Here is a 21752-nt window from a genome sequence, read left to right on the forward strand (position 1 = left end):
ATATAGTGAAGGGAGATGAAAATTTAATAGTCACGGGTGACTGGAATTTGACAGTAGGAAAAGGAAGAGAAGGAAACATAGTAGGTGAATATAGATTGGGGCTAAGAAATGAAAGAGGAAGCCTCCTGATAGAATTTTGCACAGAGCACAACTTTATCATAGCTAACACTTGGTTCAAGAATCATAAAAGAAGGTTGTATACATGGAAGAAGCCTGGAGATACTGACAGGTTTCAGATATATTATATAATGGTAACACAGAGATTTAGGAACCAGGTTTTAAATTGAAAGACATTTCCAGGAGCAGATGTGGACTCTGACGACAATCTATTGGTTATGAACTGTTGATTAAAACTGAAGACACTGCAAAAAGGTGGGAACTTAAGGAGATGACATCTGGATAAACTGACTAAACCAGAGGTTGTACAGAGTTACAGGGAGAGCATAAGGGGACAATTGACAAGAATGGGGGAAAGAAATACAGTAGAAGAAGAATGGGTAGCTTTGAGGGATGAAGTAGTGAAGGCAGCAGAGGATCAAGTAGGTAAAAAGACAAGGGCTAGTAGAAATCCTTGGGTGACTGAAGAAATATTGAATTTAATTATGAAAGAAGAAAATATAAAAATGCAGTAAATGAAGCAGGCAAAAAGGAATACAAACATCTCAAAAATGGGATCGACAGGAAGTGCAAAATGGCTAAGCAGGCATGGCTAGAGGACAAATGTAAGGATGTGGAGGCTTATCTCACTAGGGGTAAGATAGATACTGCCTACAGGAAAATTAAAGAGACCTTTGGAGAAAAGAGAACCACTTGTATGAATATCAAGAACTCAGATGGAAACCCAGTTCTAAGCAAAGAAGGGAAAGGAGAAAGGTGGAAGGAGTATATAGAGTGTCTATACAAGGGCGATGTACTTCAGGGCAATATTATGGGAATGGAAGAGGATGTAGATGAAGATGAAATGGAGATATGATACTGCATGAAGAGTTTGACAGGGCACTGAAAGACCTAAGTCGTAACAAGGCCCCGGGAGCAGACAACATTCCATTAAAACTACTGACAGCCTTGGGTGAGCCAATCCTGACAAAACTCTACCATCTGGTGAGCAAGATGTATGAGACAGGTGAAATACCCTCAGACTTCAGGAAGAATATAATAATTCCAATCCCAAAGAAAGCAGGTGTTGACACATGTGAAAATTACCGAACTATCAGTGTAATAAGTCACAGCTGCAAAATACTAACACGAATTCTTTACGGACAAATGGAGAAACTGATAGAAGCCGACCTCGGGGAAGATCAGTTTGGATTCTGTAGAAATATTGGAACACGTGAGGCAATACTGACCTTACGACTTAGCTTAGAAGCTAGATTAAGAAAAGGCAAACCTATGTTTACAGCATTTGTAGACTTACAGAAAGCTTATGACAATGTTGACTGGAATACTCTCTTTCAAATTCTGAAGGTGGCAGGGGTAAAATACAGGGAGCGAAAGGCTATTTACACAGAAAGCAGATGGCAGTTATGAGTCAAGGGACATTAAAGGGAAGTAGTAGTTAGGAAGGAAGTGAGACAGGGTTGTAGCCTCTCCCTGATGCTATTCAATCTGTATATTGAGCAAGCAGTAAAGGAAACAAAAGAAAAATTCGGAGTAGATATTAAAATCCATGGAGAAGAAATAAAAACTTTGAGGTTTGCCGATGACATTTTAATTCTGTCAGAGACAGAAAAGGACTTGGAAGAGAAGTTGAATGGAATGTACAGTGTCTTGAAAGGAGGGTATACGATGAACATCAACAACAGCAAAACGAGGATAATGGAATGTAGTCGAATTAAGTTGGGAGATGCTGAGGGTATTAGATTAGGAAATGAGACACTTAAAGTAGTAAAGAAGTTTTGCTATTTGGGGAGCAAAATAACTGATGATGGTCAACGTAGAGAGGATATAAAATGTAGACTGGTAATGGCAAGGAAAGCGCTTCTGAAGAAGAGAAATTTGTTAACATCGAGTATAGATTCAAGTGTCAGGAATTCGTTTCTGAAAGTATTTGTATGGAGTGTAGCCATATATGGAAGTGAAACATGGACAATAAATAGTTTGGACAAGAAGAGAATAGAAGCTTCTGAAATGTAGTGCTACAGAAGAATGCTGAAGATTAGATGGGTAGATCACATAACTAATGAGGAAGTATTCAGTAGAATTGGGGAGATGAGGAGTTTGTGGCACAACTTGACTAGAAGAAGGGATCGGTTGGTGGGATATGTTCTGAGGCATTAAGGGATCACCAATTTAGTATTGGAGGGCAGCGTGGAGGGTAAAAATCATAGAGGGAGACCTAGAGATGAATACACTAAGCAGATTCAGAAGGATGTAGGCTGTAGTTCATACTTGGAGATGAAGAAGCTTGCACAGGATAGAGTAGCATGGAGAGCTACATCAAACCAGTCTCTGGACTGAAGACCACCACTACAACAACAACAACAACAACAACAACCACAACAACGCCATCTTCTTAGCAACAGCCTCTGCCTTAACTATACAAAGCTCACCTACATTTTGCTCTTCCTTTACACACCCTTGTCAGTCTCAGCTCTCAGAATTCATTTAGCCCCCCAGGTATATGTTAAAAAATTATTGCTGTAGATAAAAAAAATCAGTAAGTGACAGAAAAAATCCTAGGACCAACTGATGCTGAATCGTGGACAACTGGTTTTGCAGCCTATCCAACCCAATGAATAATCATTATTTTGCACTGCATTGCATGATTCACCAATTAATTTACAGGTGTATGGCAAGTTAAGTAAATATTATTACCAGCTATTTCATTCCATCCACAAATTCTTGCCTGTTCTTTTCATCTGACTTTTCATCGGTTGTTTTTATAGGTTCCCTTTTTTACTGCTTGAATTTGCTGCTTCTCTCTTCCCTTCTTCATCTCTCCTTTTCCTAGCCTCCCTCTCATTTCTGTACTCTTTATATGGATATATTTTCCCCATTGTGTTCTCCCACCATGCAGAATACATGTGTAGATGGTAATTGTAATCCTTTGTCCAACATAGTCACCCTGTTGCTACAGAGCAGTATGGAAGCACATTCTGTCAATCATTATCTACGCTTATGAGAAATAATACATTCATTTTAAGTCAAAAGTATTTTGTTCTATCCATGCACATCATTTAACCCTGGCAATCTCAGTTTTAAAGTAAGTGATAGTCTTGCATCATACACTTAAATAACTGCTGACTTAAAAAAAGTTTTTCTCCATGAAAATGGTGTATAGAGTGAAATGTATGCTCTTCTAATATCATAAATTATAAGGAAAATAGTTCCATTGATTATTTTGAATTCCATTTCATGTAAGTGGATAAATGTGTGTTTTTTCTTGCCCTTACCTGTGACAACCCCCCAGGTTCTGGTGGTAGTGATGGATATGGTGGTGGCAGTTTCAGAAAATCAGTTCCATCTGCTGGCATTCCAAGTTGCTGGGATCGTCTACGCAAACCTTCCAGCATTTCACGAAGGCTTTTACTCACAAATGCAGCTGGCTCTCCATCTGTTGCCATGACATCTACCTACAAATCAGACACCAATATAAATGACTGCCTCAACTGAGAATTGCATTACATGAAAAATGAAAAAGTATATCTCAGTAATCACAAAGGATAAGCAGAGTGGCTACCCATTTCCAGTTCCAAACAAATTTATACTATAGTGGCTATGATGAAAATAGGTAGTTCAATGCCATACCTACTGTGTGCCATCTTCAGATGTGAATCGTTGTGATCTGTCCATTTCACAGCTTTGTTGCCACATACACACTGTAGCAATGAAGGTTAGCACTAACTTACATTCAGCATTCCCACACGATATTGTGTTTTCAAGTGTGGTTACAGTTTTCCAAGGAAAAATGCACTGACTCATTTTTTGTAGTGAGCATAAACAAGAGCAAAAGTCTGTTTGTATTGCTATACCAATCACTAACATTTGAAATTATCTTTAACTGGCAATTCTGTAAGATGGTGAGATGACCTCACGATTACGATATCATGTGACTAGGGCCTCCCGTCGGGTAGACCGTTTGGTGGGTGCAAGTCTTTCAATTTGATGCCACTTCAGCGACGATGGGGATTAAAGGATGATGATTAGGACAACACAACACCCAGTTCCAGAGCGGAGAAAATCTCTGACCCAGCTGTGAATCAAACCCAGGCCCTTAGGATTGACATTCTGTCACACTGCCCACTCAGCTACTGGGGGTGGACAGATGACCTTTATCTGCCTATTTTCATGATGGTCATTATAGTGGCTAGTAATTTATTTTCTCTAAAAGCTCTGGTCTCAAACACTTAAATTTGAACACTTAATTTGTTTCATTAATTCTGTGCTGTGCCAGCAATAAACCTTGTGACAGTTTCAGCAACTACATGTCACAAAGCTCAACTTACTAACCTGGGGTTTAAAAATTTCAAGTGGATACATTAACAGTTAAGTTTAAATGCTTCCAATTTCTTCTCATCGTGAATCTTTTTGGGTCTTTTAGAGTGATTCAGTTTTACAAAAATAGCTTCAGTCCTGATTCAGGGTGCATTTGAACTATGTGACATTCCTCACTGTGTAAGTATTCAAATTGACCTTCATCGCGAATTTGTTAGTCTAAGCATCTCAAGAGTAATTAATACATCTGTGTTTTCATTTATCAATGAAAATAATCAATTTTTGAAAATATAATGTAATTGAAAGGTAAAAAATCTACTCACCAGGTGGTGGCAGGACAACAGAAATATAAAAGTATTTAAATACACAAGCTTTCAGAGCCAGTGGCTCCTTCTTCTGATAGTGTTTTCATTTGATTTTCCTCCATATTTACTGCTGATGTATTACTGGCTTTTAATAAATTGACCATTGATGAACAGTCACACAAATTATTTAGTGTCAGGAACACTTTTTTTTCATAGTAATTCCTAAGTAATACTGCGAAGAGAACAAAGCCTTGCTCATTTCTACTTATTTATTCCTAAATTTTTCCATTCCTCCCTCCACCATGTGAAGCTCCTATATAATTTATAAAATTATTAAAACGATCTCAAGGTACGTTTCCCAATAATGCAAAAACTGATATGTTCTGGAACTTGGTGCTCACAGATTTGGCGGAAAGTGCATTACCCAGAACCAGGAAGAATCATAATAACTCTTGCTATCTGTCAAATTTAACATACAGTTAAATTGCGCACAGATAGTCACGTGTACTGTTGCACCCAAAGGAACATCAACATACAGGCACTTGTTACCAAAAACAAGTGTGCAACAGTGGCAATTACTGTTTGTGACTTTCCTCGGTGTGGTATCACGTAACAGTTACAGTTGATGAGTGGCTCCACATCAATAAGTTGTTGAAAGGAGGTTCACTGTTAGACTGTACAGAGACTGAAAGGAGTTACATTACTAGATTGTGTAACGGTGACCAAGTTGTGAAAGGGGTCACTCTTCAACAATGGACTAGAAGTTGTGTGTTTAGCAATACTGGTTTTGTTAGAACATTTTTAAGTTTATCTGTGTAAATGCTTTGTATTTATCAGCTTAAACCTGCATTTGCTGTGGTTTATGGCTTACAGGGGGAGGAGGCTGCAGCACACACAACAAATAGTTACTGCAAGTACATAATCGCACAGAGCATCCATTGGCCACATGCATTAGCTATTTCAGTATGGCTTGAACAGCATATTTTCTAGTAGTGTATAACACAATCATACACAATAAGTGTGTCACAGTAATGCCTTTGCACCACAGCTACTTTTCTGTTGTCCACTAGATACTTTAAATTATGACGTATACAGCTTGCTGTATTAGACAATGCAGTCCCTGTGGCTGACTTATGAAAATTAAGTTTCAATAATGTCAGTACCAGTCACAAAGCAAGAACCACTTTATGCTATGCATTACAAACCTTAGCTCCTTGCCGGATGACCATTCATAACACATATTACATTATAATACTTAGCTAAACTTAAATTATGTAACATCAGGAAATATGACATTCTGCACTTTGTTGCTGATGTATTGGTTCTGGTATTTACCAATGGTATGTTGTTTAATGAACAAAAGTGTAAAAATAACTGTCTATTGAAAACTTCATAAAATTTTAAGAGGGTGGGTTGAAAAATTCTTGGAAACTTTTCTATTTTTCAATGTAGTCTCCTTGAAGATTAATCCACTTGGTCCAACGATGTTCCAGTGCCTTGATTCCTCTCGAAAATGTGTTTCCTCCACGCCTGCAAAATAGTTGTTAACTCTGGCTATCAATTCTTTGTTTGAAGTGAATCTTCGTCCGCCAAGAAAAATTTTCAGTTTTAGCAAGAGATGGCAGCCTGATGGAGTCATATCAAGTGAATAAGGTGGGTGTGGCAATAATTCATACCTTAGTTCATGTAATTGTGCCATGGTGATGGCACATGTGTTCGGGTGTGCATTGTCTTGATAGAAGATGACTTTCTACCTATCTAACCGTGGCCTTTTTTCGTGTATCTTTAGTTGCAATTTGTCCAGGAGGTTAGCATAGTATTCTCCAGTAATTGTTTGCCCAGTGGGGAGATAATCTACAAACAGAATCCCCTTTGCATCCCAGAACACTGATGCCATGACCTTTCCCGCCGAAGGAATTGTCTTTGCTTTCTTCGGTGGCGGAGAATCAGCATGCTTCCACTGCTTTGACTGTTGTTTTGTCTCTGTATAGTAGTGCACCCAAGTTTCATGTGTGATCACAAACCAGAGCAAAAAATCTTGTTCGTTTCTCCTAAAATGGGCCAAACATTTTTCTGATATGTCCATCCTCACATTTTTGATCCAGTGTCAAGAGTCATGGCACCCATCTTGCACATAATTTTTTTCATTTCTACTTCTCCAGTTAAAATGTGATATACCCTTTCAGATGACATCTGGCAAGCATGAGCAATTTCACGCACTTCCAATCGGTGATCCTCCATGACCATTTTGTACACTTTTGCAATGATTTCTGGAATAGTGACACATCTTGGCTGACACTATATGGATCATCATCTAAGCTATCTCGACCAAATTTAAATTCATTTGCCCACTTGGCAACAGCTGAAGATAAAGGAGCAAAATCCCCCAGTGTTTTCTGGAAATTGGCATTGATGCCCTTTGCTTTCATACCTTTCTTTACAAAGTACTTAATCATTGCTCGAATCTCGATTTTTTCCATCTTCACAAATCACTATGTGGAAACAACAACAGAGCCATGTCACTGCCACAGCTTTCTTCTTCCAAGAGCACTGATGTGGCACATGTTTACAGGCAACAGGCCAATGAATATCACGTGAACAACTCTTTGCACTAGAGCTGACCTCTCTTGGTGATTCCGAGAACTTTTCAAACCACACTCGTATTTGGTTGCTATTACTTTTGTATTGTGCTTTTCATTTCCCACTTTTGATGTAGCTTTCTGGTGTTTAAAGTCCTTGAGTTCTCAACAGAGAGGTACATTTTAAAAAATATGCTTTAATATTGTAAGTTTGGTGACAACACTTCACATATTTGTTTGATGGTATGATTTATTACAATAGCCACTCTAACAACAACAAATACAGCACACTATGGGTTCAGACAATGGGAGCAATTCCCTGTCACTCTGAGGTGTTTACATTAATCACTGGAAATTTTCTGTATTTGTTAAAGACATATTTACAATGGGGAAATAATGAAAGATGAAAATTGTACTACAATGACATTGTTTGGCTATGTGTTGGAATTATAAGCTTATACATAAAGGAATTATTAATAAAATTAAATAAGAATGAAAATTAGTGAAGCAGAAACATCATGAAACTGGAAATCAATTCTATACTACTTCATAACTACAGTAGCATATTAGCAAGCCAAATTAATGTGGAGAATATTTGACAACTCTATGTAACTACAGGATTTTTAGTTGTTCTGTGGTTTATTATGCACAATTCATTTTTCTAATTAGTATAATAATGTCTGCTTGTTTTTTAAATTAAAATTGCAGAGTTCGATATATAGTAATAGTACAAAAAACATGAATCTGAGTAATTTAGTACTTCAACTAAATTAAAGTGACTAGAAAAGTAAAAATGATCTAAAAATAAAATTCATTGCTTTACTTTGAATTAAAAGAAATTACCTTATTCTACCAAGTATCGTGTTTCATCATTCTAGTCATCTGCTGTCACATGTAATGAATAGCAAAGATAACTAAATCATCATTCTGGCTACTGTTACACAACACAGTTTTGGCTCTAGGCTGTGAAATATTCAGATAATCAAAAGCAGATCACAAAAAATGCTACCACATGCAAGAGTACAATTATCTTCTGGTAAGTTGTCTTCCCGCATACACATACCACAGTATAGCTCTCACACAATCTCTCAGTTCATGGTGTTATTGCCTCTCCTGAGTTTCCTTCCTTAACATTGGCTCCCTTCTTGAAACTCCAAATAATTCTAAACAGATCAAAACCCAAAAAACTTCAATGATTGACAGACTTTACATATCTCATTTCCTGTACTATTTCTTCTCTCTCTCTCTCTCTCTCTCTCTCTCTCTCTCTCTCTCTCTCTCTCTCTCTCTCTCTCACACACACACACACACACACACACACAAACACACACAAACAAACAAACAAAACCTCATACACACAAATACTTTTATCATTTTGTTACTGTTACAGTATTTATTCTTCAAGGAAAATCCATTAATATATTGAATGAACTTTTGAATGAATGAGGTATTTATGCTCTTTCTACATGAAGAATGATGAACAACTGTTTTTAGGTGGTGCCATGAAATTTTTGGCAAACTGCCTGACGTCAATAACTTGCAGCCATGATATTTTGGGACAGACTGGCGAAAGTACAATGAGCTCTCCTGTTTAAAACCACATCTGTACATGCATAGTGATATCAGATCAATCTTCACATGGTAAAATTGCAGAATGATGCTGGTACTGCAAAAGCACTGTGTTTTCCACATTAGGATTTGATGCATTATCTAATTGGAAACCACCTCTGAAATTTTAAGTATGGCAAAAATTTTTGTCCCTAGGTGTTTGGGATAAAATAACATTGTTGTTATTTTTTCCAAACGTGTAGTAACATAAAAGTAATTTGAATCAACAAAATTCTGAGATTGGGTCATCATCAGAACTTCTTTAGGAAGTGCAGCTTCCAGAACAGTTCACACACACACACACACACACACACACACACACACACACACACACAAATATGTCTAAACTGTTCATAAAACCAAACAAAGCTCTCTTCAATATGAAGGCTGGTTTGAACCTGGCAGTGTTTTAATAAGCATGATACTGGTGGAGATAGTATTCCTGAAATGACAACTAGCCAGTTATAAGAGTATCAATAGTTCAGCATGGGCTTTGAACCACAGCACAATTTGGTATTTTTTACATAAGCAAATCAGTGCCAAAGGTGAAACAAGTGATAAGTGAAAAATCCTAAGAGTGATTGAAGATTGAACCTTGGACCTCTGGACTTTTAGTCTGACGCTTACCAACTAAGACAACGAACCACACATTGGCAGGTTAAGTTAACCAAATCCACCTGACTTTCTTCAAACCACAAAGCAATTATGTTCTCATTATCTGTATACTTTAAATAATGCAGTTCATATTGCAGAACAATTTTATTTTGTATTACGGCTATCAGTATCAGTATCTTAAATATTCAAGCCATCACTGTTATGATAATAATGATGATGATTTTGTGTGCATAGTGTTATGAATTATGAACTTGTGATTTACATCACTGCTAGTCTTAATGGAACATTGATTACTAAATGCATGCTTATCAGGTAAGTAGGGGAATGGACTTTATTCAACTTAATCAAGAACTATGTCACATTAATTTATATTGTGGCTCAAATGAACATACCTCTGAGAACTATTACTGTTCAGTTTATGGACGAATTGGCAATTTTTATTTATTGTTATATAAGTTAACTGTATTCTGTAAACATTGTTGATCCTAAGTGACAATTACAACATTGGCAATGAAATGGTCACAGTTTTTGGTCACCAAACGGTACTAAGGATGTCCGATTTCTCAATCTTTGGCAGAAATATCTAAACTGTCATCACAACTTGATCAAGTACCTAACTAGTTCACCTATGGAACAGTCACAGCCACTGGCAGCCAGTCCAGTATTTCAGCCATTTAACGAGGCTCAAGAAGAATGGGAAGTTTATCAGAAACACTTTACACTGCATTTTCAGACATGTGAGATTAAACCTCCGGATTACCAACAGCCCTTTTTGGCCTCTAAGAGTCCTCAGTTATATTACTTGGTTCAGAATTTAGCCCCTTGTCTAATCTGTAGATGTTAACAGTTGTCTGATGTATTCTCTTTATTATCTGCAGATTTTTCCAACAAAATACATGTGGTACTGACAAGGCTACAATTCTTACATAATCACAAATCACGTGCTGTAAGTTATGCATCTTAGATTGTGGATTTACATGTGAGGGTGATAAATCACATTTGGACGTAGTGATTCGCTTGCCCACTAAATAAGAATATTAAGGATATCCATACACAGGCTTTATGACAGGCTAACTCCTTCCTGGTTGATTTACACGTGTATTTGAAATTTTGGATGTAGCACAAGAAACTTTCTCCAGCGAAGTTCCACATTCCACATCTGGCACAAAGTCATAACAACACAGTGCATTGGGTTTCCATAAATGATCTCAACCACAAGTGGAAGCAAAAGTGGGTCACCAAACGCTACTAAGGATGTCCGATTTCTCGATCTTTGGCAGAAATATCTAAACTGTCATCACAACTAGATCAAGTACCTAACTAGTTCACCTCTGCAACAGTCACAGCCGCTGCCAGCCAGTCCAGTATTTCAGCCATTTAACGAGGCTCAAGGGCATAACCATCTATGGCAAGCTAAGACAGACTCAGAAGCAACAACATCGGCAAGCCCCTGCACATAAGCCATACTGATTGGATATGCCAACTGCTATCACAGCTGACCAACAGGCTACCCCATGGAAGCTGAAAGCTCACACACTAACACACAAACAAACCGCCAATGCTACCCTACACTAATAATCCAATATATGACCTATTGGACACTAACAGATGGTGAACCCAACTGTTACAGGTATGCTGATGCGGATTGAGAAGTCAACACCTGTATCCAACTGCAGCTGCTGAGTAACACTGCTTCACAATGGCAAAGGTATCTGCCTGCATGTTACCCACTACTAACAAAATCTACCTTTGCATGACCTGTATAAGGCAGTAAGAAAACGGCTACTACTCTTACAACATGACCCAACTATTGTAGATATATACGTTTGCATTGGCGCTTTTTTTTCCTGTGCCCTTGAAACTGATACTCTTTATTCAACTTCTGACCCAATCTATCTTCAGGTGAGTGCGTATTAATGATTAATCGTAAGCAGATTTATGTAAAGATCACATTACCCAAATCCTGTGAGACCTCACTTAGTGAAAACTAACCAATATGCAGAGATGGCATTAGACCTTTTGTGTTGGCCATCACACTGGTGTGGGCGTGGAGGATCTCCACCCTGTTTCGGTTTCCGTAACAGGCTCTAAAGTGGTAAACAAGTTCAGCGATGACCACTTAGCAATGTTCTCATCAATATTGTGCTTGTACCTAGTGCCATTTGCAGTGCTACATATTTGCTTCTCACTGGATCAGACTGGTTTTCCTTGCATCACAAATGGAGATGTCCGCATACTGGATATGAGTGTTGTAAGTGTTTAACAAATGTCACATTGCAGAAGTTTGCTGTAGCACAGCAGTCACCAGGCAGTGACACCAACCCTTTAAAATTGATGATAAATATTTCAGGTTAGGATTAGGTTCTGGCACCATGTAGAACTTTGTTATATGCAGCAGTGCAAGATATTCCAGCAACTTTTCCTTTAAATACCTGTCTCAGTCCGAGTTACAGATCAGTCCAAAAATTTTAGTATGGGCACTCCCCCACTCAGTGAATTACAAAGTTGTGGGTATATGGCCACCATGAGGCGTCCCTTCTAGGGTACATGCAACTGACAGTCAATTATTACTAGTTGTCCCAGACATTGCCATTTCTGGTTGTGGTAGATCTGTCAGTTGAGAATATATATAATGCTGCCACACATCCTGCTTTTGGATTTTCATTACTTCATGAAATGCACTCCCCATCTCATCGGTACCCTTCAGCTGTAACCTGTGCTGCCACTGATACACTTCATATCCAAACTGCACGACTGAGCCACGTTCGGGGAAAGCAGTTGACATTCAAGCCCACGTTGTCTTGAAGCATACAGTAAGTGCCAGATTTTGCAGACCCCACTAAATTCCATTGGCCATTAAATAAGAGGTTAAGGTTGAACTAGACAGACTACAGCAATCACAAGTTCTGTTTCTCACTCAGCAGGCTTCATGGTAGTGTGCTCAGGAGACCTGGGGCAGCGGGAAGGGGGCTTTAGTTGTTGTAGGGGTACTTTAACCAAACAATTAATGTTCAAGTGAATAAAGTTTCTTATCTCTTACTTCAGAGTCATTCCATGTCAAATCAACACATTGATTGAGTTTGATGTTCTCAAATTTTGATGAAACTATGTGTACCTAGTATCCATACATAGTTATGAAAACCATAAATTTTTTCACGATTTAATTAAAAATTTATTAACCCTTGAATTTTAAAATTTTTATTAAAGAGGTGAACCAATTGTGAGCTTCTCCCCTTATTCCGTAATGGTCCAACTTCTGGAGAAATATTGTGAGATCAACACAGACAAATGCCATTGTTAAATCAAAAAATAAGCCAAGCGTTCGAAACTTTCTGTTTAGCCCATCCAGTACCTCACAGAGAAAAGAGAATATACCATTTTCAGTTGTCAAACGACTTCTAAAGCCGAACTGTACATTTGATAGCAAATCCTGTGATATAAAATGATCAATTAACCTTACATACATAGCCTTTTCATTAACTTTTGCAAACACTGACGGCATAAAAATAGGTCTAAAATTATCTGCATTATCCCTTTCTCTCTTTTTATAAAGCGGCTTTACTACTGAGTACTTTAATCACTCAGGAAACTGACCATTCCTAAAGGAAAAATTACAAATATGGCTAAATACAGGGCTAACATGTGCAGCACAGTACTTTAATATTCTACTAGACACTCCATCATAACCATGAGAGACCTTAGTCTTCAGTGATTTAATTATTGACTCAGTCTCCCTCTTGTCTGTATCACAGAGGAGTATTTCAGACGTCAATCTCGGAAAGGCATTTGCTAAGAAATTTATATGATTTCCTGTAGAAACTAAATTTTTATTTAATTCACCAGCAATGCTCATAAAATCATTGTTAAATACTGTACATATATCTGATTTATCAGTAACAGAAATATTATTACTGAGAACTGACTTTATATCATCAACCTTGAACTGCTGACCAGACACTACCTTCACAACTGACCATATGGCTTTAATTTTATCCTGTGAATTAGCTATTCTATTTGAATACCACATACTTTTTGCCTTCCTAATAACATTTTTAAGCACCTTACAAGACTGTTTGTAATGGGCTACTTCAGCTTGATTGTGACTACTTCTAACATTTTGAGATAATTCCCACTTTGTTCTACGCGATATCCCTATCCCACTAGTCAGCCAACCGGGCTGTCCATAACTGCTAGTATCCCGTTTAGAATGTTCTAATGGAAAACAACTCTCAAAGAGCATGAGAAATGTGCCATGGAAAGCATTGTATTTATCATCTATATTATCGGCACTACAAAAATCTTGCCACTCTTGTTCCTTGACAAGTTTTGAAAAACTCTCTATTGCTGTTGGATTAACTTTCCTACGTAGTTTGTATTTAAATACGACATTGACTTGAGTACAAAAACCTTTTAGTGTTAAAATCTGTGCTTTATGGTCTGAAAGGCCATTCACTTTTTTACTAACAGAATGCCCATCTAGTAATGAAGAATGAATAAAAATATTGTCTATGACTGGGCTACTGTTCCCCTGCACCCTAGTTGGAAAAAACACAATTTGCATCAGATCATATGAATTCAGAAGATCTACCAACATCCTTTTTCTTGCACAACCATGTACAAAATTAATATTGAAGTCACCACATATAACTACTTTCTGGTACTTCCTACAAAGTGAATCAAGAACCCTCTCTAGCTTAAGAAAAAATGCTCTGAAGTCGAAGTTAGGGGACCTATAAACAACAGCAATTAGAAGTTTAGTTTAACTTAATTCAACTAATGCTCCACAACTTTCAAATATCTGTTCAGTGCAGCGCCGTGATACGTCTATGGACTCAAATGAAATACTGTTTTTTATGTACAGAGCCACTCCCCCATCCCGCAAGGAACTCCTTGAGAAACAGCCAGCTAATCTGTAGCCTGGTAAAGGAAGCCTCTGAATTATCAAATTATTTAAGTGGTGCTCTGATATACCAATAATTTCAGAGTTAACATCTATTAGCAGTTCACTAACTTTACCTCTAATACCTCTTATATTTTGATGAAATATGTTAATTCCTTCTCTACTTGGAAACATTACATCCTCTGGAGGTGAGCCCTTAGTTAGAGGCACTTCCTTTAAAGCCTCATAATTGCTGAGGACTGCTGACAGTTGGTTGTATCTATTGCATGTATGCAAAGTAAAACTGTCTGAATACTTCCGCTTCCTAGCTACCTTCTTGCCAACTGCCAGTTCCCATTCCCCACCACCCTTCACCCTCCTCAACCTATCTAGTTCCTCCTTTGCGCATTGTAACTGCACCTGAAGGGCACAGATCTTACGCTCCTGCTCCGCTATTAACTTGTTTCTACTACAGATTCTACATTTCCAGGAGAGGATCTTCCTAAAATGACCACTGGCTTCCCCACTGCATTCCCCCAATGAAAACTCACAAACCAATGACAGAGCCCACATTTTTCACTCATGGTAAAATTTTACAGTTACTGAAAAAAACTATACGTCGACATTAACAAAGTTCAGTTACACCAGTAGAACTATTTAAGAATTAACAATAATGGTCTCGAAATTCTCTGCCTTCTAAGAAAGCAGATACTTGTATTAAAACTACTACAACACAGCCGATACCAATACCAGCAAAACTTCACAAAATTATTAGCTAAAACCAAAAAATTAAAATGACCACTGTAACACTAAGCGAAGTTAAAACACTAAATGAAAATTTTACTGAAATATTTCACTAGAAAGACTAATAAACGTCAGTTGAAAACTAAAGCACAAAATTTACTGAACGACTTCAAGACACTGAAAACTCTATAAAACACAGTGAGCGAACGATTACAAGAGTTTATTAAGTCATTATTTCGCCACAAATAGCATGCAACACCGCTGAAATCTATTAAATTTAATAACAGTTACAGAGCACAAATAAGTTTGTCAGCACTTAGCTTATAACCGCTACAGCTGCAGTGCACGTCGCAAAATGTAAACACATTACTGAGGCGCGAGGCTTAGACGAACGACGGAAGCAGACTCACAAATAATAGACCACTCGAGTCAATAACACAGGAAGAAAGACTGAGATTAATGAAAATCCACTAGTAAGTTACTTTTACGGCGGCGATAGAGAGCACTGGGTGCACCCGACTGCAAATTGTTGCTCATGTCGGCACCAATGACTCCTGCCGTCTGGGTTCAGAGGTCATCCTCAGTTCGTACAGGCGGTTGGCGGAGTTGGTGAAGGCGGAAAGCCTCGCTCGTGGGGTGGAATCAGAGCTAACTATTTGTAGTATCGTTCCCAGAACCGATCGCGGTCCTCTGGTTTGGAGCCGAGTGGAAGGCTTAAACCAGAGGCTCAGACGATTCTGCGGAGAGCTGGGGTGCAAATTTCTCGACCTCCGTTATCGGGTGGAGAAATGTAGGGTCCCCCTGAATAGGTCAGGCGTGCACTACACGCCGGAAGCGGCTACGAGGGTAGCGGAGTACGTGTGGAGTGCACATGGGTTTTTTTTAGGTTAGAGAATTCCCTCCCTAGGCCCGACAAGACACCTCCTGAGACGCGGCAAGGCAGGAGTAGGCAAAATGCAACAAGGAATAACAATATTAATGTGCTTATAGTAAACTGCAGGAGCGTCTATAGAAAGGTCCCAGAACTGCTCTCATTAATAAATGGTCACAACGCCCATATAGTACTAGGAACAGAAAGTTGGCTGAAACCAGACGTAAACAGTAATGAAATCCTAAACTCGGATTGGAATGTATACCGCAGAGATAGGCTGGACAGTGAAGGGGGAGGCGTGTTTATAGCGATAAGAAGTGCAATAGTATCGAAGGAAATTGACGAAGATTCGAATTGTGAAATGATTTGGGTGAAGGTCACGGTTAAAGCAGGCTCAGACATGGTAACTGGATGTCTCTGTAGGCCCCCGGGCTCAGCAGCTGTTGTGGCTCAGCACCTGAAGAATAATTTGGAAAATATTTCGAGTAGATTTCCCCACCATGTTATAGTTCTGGGTGGAAATTTTAATTTGCCGGATATAGACTGGGAGACTCAAACGTTCATAACGGGTGGCAGGGACAAAGAATCCAGTGAAATATTTTTAAGTGCTTTATCTGAAAACTACCTTGAGCAGTTAAACAGAAAACCGACTCGTGGCGATAACATATTGGACCTTCTGGTGACAAACAGACCCGAACTATTTGAATCAGTTAATGCAGAACACGGAATCAGCAATCATAAAGCAGTTACTGCATCGATGATTTCAGCCGTAAATAGAAATATTAAAAAAGGTAGGAAGATTTTTCTGTTTAGCAAAAGTGACAAAAAGCAGATTTCAGAGTACTTGGTGGCTCAACACAAAAGTTTTGTCTCAAGTACAGACAGTGTTGAGGATCAGTGGACAAAGTTCAAAACCATGGTACAATATGCGTTAGATGAGTATGTGCCAAGCAAGATCGTAAGAGATGGGAAAGAGCCACCGTGGTACAACAACCGAGTTAGAAAACTGCTGCGGAAGCAAAGGGAACTTCACAGCAAACATAAACATAGCCAAAGCCTTGCAGACAAACAAAAATTACGCGAAGCGAAATGCAGTGTGAGGAGGGCTATGCGAGAGGCTTTCAATGAATTCGAAAGTAAAGTTCTATGTACTGACTTGGCAGAAAATCCTAAGAAATTTTGGTCCTATGTCAAAGCGGTAGGTGGATCAAAACAAAATGTCCAGACACTCTGTGACCAAAATGGTACTGAAACAGAGGATGACAGACTAAAGGCCGAATTACTAAATGTCTTCTTACAAAGCTGTTTCACAGAGGAAGACTGCACTGTGCTTCCTTCTCTAGATTGTCGCACAGTTGACAAAATGGTAGATATCGAAGTAGACGACAGAGGGATAGAGAAACAATTAAAATTGCTCAAAAGAGGAAAGGCCGCTGGTCTTGATGGAATACCAGTTCGATTTAACACAGAGTATGTGAAGGAACTTGCCCCCCTTCTTGCAGCAGTGTACTCTAGAAGAGCGAAGCGTTCCAAAGGATTGGAAAAGGGCACAGGTCATCCCCATTTTCAAGAAGGGACGTCGAACAGATGTGCAGAACTATAGACCTATATCTCTAACGTCGATCAGTTGTAGAATTTTGGAACACGTATTATGTTCGAGTATAATGTCTTTTCTGGAGACTAGAAATCTACTCTGTAGGAATCAGCATGGGTTTCGAAAAAGACGGTCGTGTGAAACCCAGCTCGCGCTATTCGTCCACGAGACTCAGAGGGCCATAGACACGGGTTCACAGGTAGATGCCGTGTTTCTTGACTTCCGCAAGGCGTTTGACACAGTTCCCCACAGTCGTTTAATGAACAAAGTAAGAGCATACGGACTATCAGATCAATTGTGTGATTGGATTGAGGAGTTCCTAGATAACAGAACGCAGCATGTCATTCTCAATGGAGAGAAGTCTTCCGAAGTAAGAGTGATTTCAGGTGTGCCGCAGGGGAGTGTCATAGGACCGTTGCTATTCACAATATACATAAATGACCTGGTGGATGACATCGGAAGTTCACTGAGGCTTTTTGCAGATGATGCTGTGGTGTATCGAGAGGTTGCAACAATGGAAAATTGTACTGAAATGCAGGAGGATCTGCAGCGAATTGACGCATGGTGCACGGAATGGCAATTGAATCTCAATGTAGACAAGTGTAATGTGATGCGAATACATAGAAAGATAGGTCCCTTATCATTTAGCTACAAAATAGCAGGTCAGCAACTGGAAGCAGTTAATTCCATAAATTATCTGGGAGTACACATTAGAAGTGATTTAAAATGGAATGATCATATAAAGTTGATCGTCGGTAAAGCAGATGCCAGACTGAGATTCATTGGAAGAATCCTAAGGAAATGCAATCCAACAACAAAGGAAGTAGGTTACAGTACGCTTGTTCGCCCAATGCTTGAATACTGCTCAGCAGTGTGGGATCCGCACCAGGTAGGGTTGATAGAAGAGATAGAGAAGATCCAACGGAGAGCAGCGCGCTTCGTTACAGGATCATTTAGTAATTGCGAAAGCGTTACGGAGATGGTAGATAAACTCCAGTGGAAGACTCTGCAGGAGAGACACTCAGTAGCTCGGTACGGGCTTTTGTTAAAGTTTCGAGAACATACCTTCACCGAAGAGTCAAGCAGTATATTGCTCCCTCCTACGTATATCTCGCGAAGAGACCATGAGGATAAAATCAGAGAGATTAGAGCCCACACAGAAGCATACCGACAATCCTTCTTTCCACATACAATACGAGACTGGAATAGAAGGGAGAACCGATAGAGGTACTCAGGGTACCCTCCGCCACACACCGTCAGGTGGCTTGCGGAGTATGGCTGTAGATGTAGATGTAGATACTAAAACAAATCAACTTTAAAATAAGTAAATGAAGTCTAAAATTTATAAAATATTAACAAGCTATTTCAACTGCAGTGCAGCACACATGACGTCACACCAAAGACCCCTGTCATGTTCTGAAGATAACTTCGAACGAAGGCAAGTGTAATTCTACAAATAAAATTTGTAGCATCATGGTTTGAAAGGCCATTTTAACAGAATGCCCATTTAATACTGAAGAATGAATAGTCTATGGCTGTGCTACTGTTCCCCTGCACCCTAGTTAGAAAAAAAAAATGCAGCATGCATCAGATCATATGAATTTATGAGATTTACCAACATCCTTTTTCTTGCACCATCATATACCAAATTTATATTGAATTCACCACATGTAACTAATTTCTGGCACTTCCTACAAAATGAATCTAGACCCCTCTCTAGCTCGAGCAGAAATGCTCTGAAGTCATAATTAGGGGATCTATAAACAACAACAATTAGAAGTTTAGTTTCACTAAATTCAACTGCCCCTGCACAACATTCAAATATCTGTTCAGTGCAATGCCGTAATACGTCTATGGACTCAAATGGAATACTGTTTTTTATGTACATAGCCACTCCCTCACCCTGCAAGGAACTCCTTAAAAAACAACCAGCTAATCTGTATCCTGGTAAAGGAAGTTGCCCAATTGTCAAATTATTTAAGTGGTGCTCTGATATACCAATAATTTCAGAGTCAACATCTATAAGCAGTTCACTAACTTTGTTTTGCAATAAAGTCATGATGGACCAAGATAGCTTATTTCCAAATCAATTGATGAACTCTTTAGGTGATTTTTGTAATGTTTCAATTTACACCCATCCACAAAAATCTACTGTCAAAAGGTGACATCGTCTTTCAGCTTTTCTTCGAATGCCTTCCGAAGTATGGTCTAAATTTCCTTATTCCCAGAGCATGAATTAGTCTCCCAACTGCCAATCTATTGATGGTGGATTGCACAGAATATTTGCAAGACAATGTGTATATGTCTATATTTCTCCACTTGTTACTGAGTTCAACCTTGTATTTTCAAATTTTGGTGAATGGTGTGTGTGCGCGCCTGTACCTGCGCGCGCACACACACACACACACACACACACACACACACACACACACACACTCACTCGCGCGTGCGTGCATGCGTGCTTGCTGCTAAAACACAATTTTTAGGTCTTCCATAACATGTGTTGAAAGTTACTAAAATCAAATAGGAAGAATGTAGAATTTAAAAAATACATCAGTGTATGTCCGATTTCACTCCATATAGGCCTACTCTGAAATTTTGGACAGAGATTTCCAAAATGTGTGTTCAAAAGGCAAACAGAGGTAAACACAAATTAGTATTCTGCATGGACACTGCGAGCTACTGCTCACACAGGATGCCACAAATTTTATGATGTAGTGGCACAATTTGCTATGTTGTGTCATACGTCTCACCTGACGTGGTTCGGGCATGTGTTAATGCACTAGATTTAATTCTTGTAGTATGACCTGATCCCATGATGATCCCAAAATTAAAAACTTTCAGAGGTGTAAGAGTATAGTGCAAGGAAATTTTGTGTTTTTTTTTTTAATTTTAAAAATATGGCTTTTTCAGAAAATTCAAATTTAAATAATTTTTTTAAAATCATTGTAATATAAACACCATCATGTTGCATGCCAAATGAAAACCTCTATAAAGAGCTTTAAAATGACATTTTCCAGGTCTGTAACTCATCTGGTTCAGGAGAAAATGGCAATTTACTACTCCAGGGTGAAGAAATTTATAACGAAAATTTTAAAATTCAGGACTTCATAAATTTTTAACTAAACCATGGAGAAAAAAAGAGATTTTATGGTTTTTATACATAACTATTTGGGGACACTGGGTACATAAAGTTTCATCAAAATCTGAGAGGTAAAGGTAAATTTTTGTTCAAAATTGTGTTGACTTGACACGGAATGACCCTTTATACAGATAAACACTTGTCTAAATTTTTGGGTAATAACCAATTCTCAAATATCAGTCTAGTGAAGGCATATTTTTGGTTGCCTCTTGGTGAAAACTTATGGAAGATATTGATCTTGAACATGAAGTTGGGACTGTGTCAATATACATTATAACCCTGTTTTTATGTTTCCGGAATTAATATTTTCCCTCCATTTAATACACCTTTTGTTGCTCCCATCAAATTTTCCATGTTTACATTTTTAATTTCCACTCAATTTTGTGTCAACATATTTGTAATTTTCCCACAATTTATGCTTTATGACACAAAGTTTCTGGAGGAAAAACTAATGTAATTGATATAAAATGAGGTTAGCATGGCACTGGCCTCCACGTAGTGTTTAAAAATGTTATGCAATTACGTTTTTTGATACCAGGTGCTGTCTCACCTTCTGGCAAGTCCGCATTCTGAATATGAGTGCCAGGAAACTTGTTTGTTTTCGGTTACATAACCAACTGGACAATGGCTTTATGAGTTTCGATAAATTTGCAGAGCATTGCTAAGACGTCTAGGCGTAATCCAGTTCTTCCACAAGTTCTGCAATATGTCCAGTCAGGTACCCAGATATCCAGTGCAGATCAATCTGGACTTTTCACTACTCCCACTCCCAGGTCACAGGGGATAGCCGCTTGGCCCTCTTTTACCACTAGCTGCAGGTCACACCTGTACACATCAACCTGGCTTCACCAACAATTGAATCATTGGACGTGCCACGTTCTGCAAGAATGCTTTTGCTCCCAAAAGTCTCTGGGCCTTTGCAAGAAGTACCAGAACAGGCACCATTGTTGTCAGTGGTCTCGAATGACTTCTAAGTGCCTC

The 21752-nt window shown here is 38.7% G+C and overlaps 1 protein-coding gene across 1 annotated transcript in view; it reads right to left on the reverse strand.

Annotated features, from left to right (window-relative positions):
* LOC126281948 (uncharacterized) overlaps positions 1-21752 on the reverse strand; it is a 133258-nt gene that overhangs the window by 16513 nt on the left and 94993 nt on the right. Inside the window, exon 9 of the mRNA XM_049981307.1 lies at positions 3393-3572. Within this exon, the coding sequence (XP_049837264.1) occupies positions 3393-3572 (180 nt within the window). The remainder of the gene's footprint in view (positions 1-3392; positions 3573-21752) is intronic.

The sequence above is a fragment of the Schistocerca gregaria genome, chromosome 7 (genome assembly GCF_023897955.1).
Source record: "Schistocerca gregaria isolate iqSchGreg1 chromosome 7, iqSchGreg1.2, whole genome shotgun sequence".
Classification (NCBI taxonomy): domain Eukaryota; kingdom Metazoa; phylum Arthropoda; class Insecta; order Orthoptera; family Acrididae; genus Schistocerca; species Schistocerca gregaria.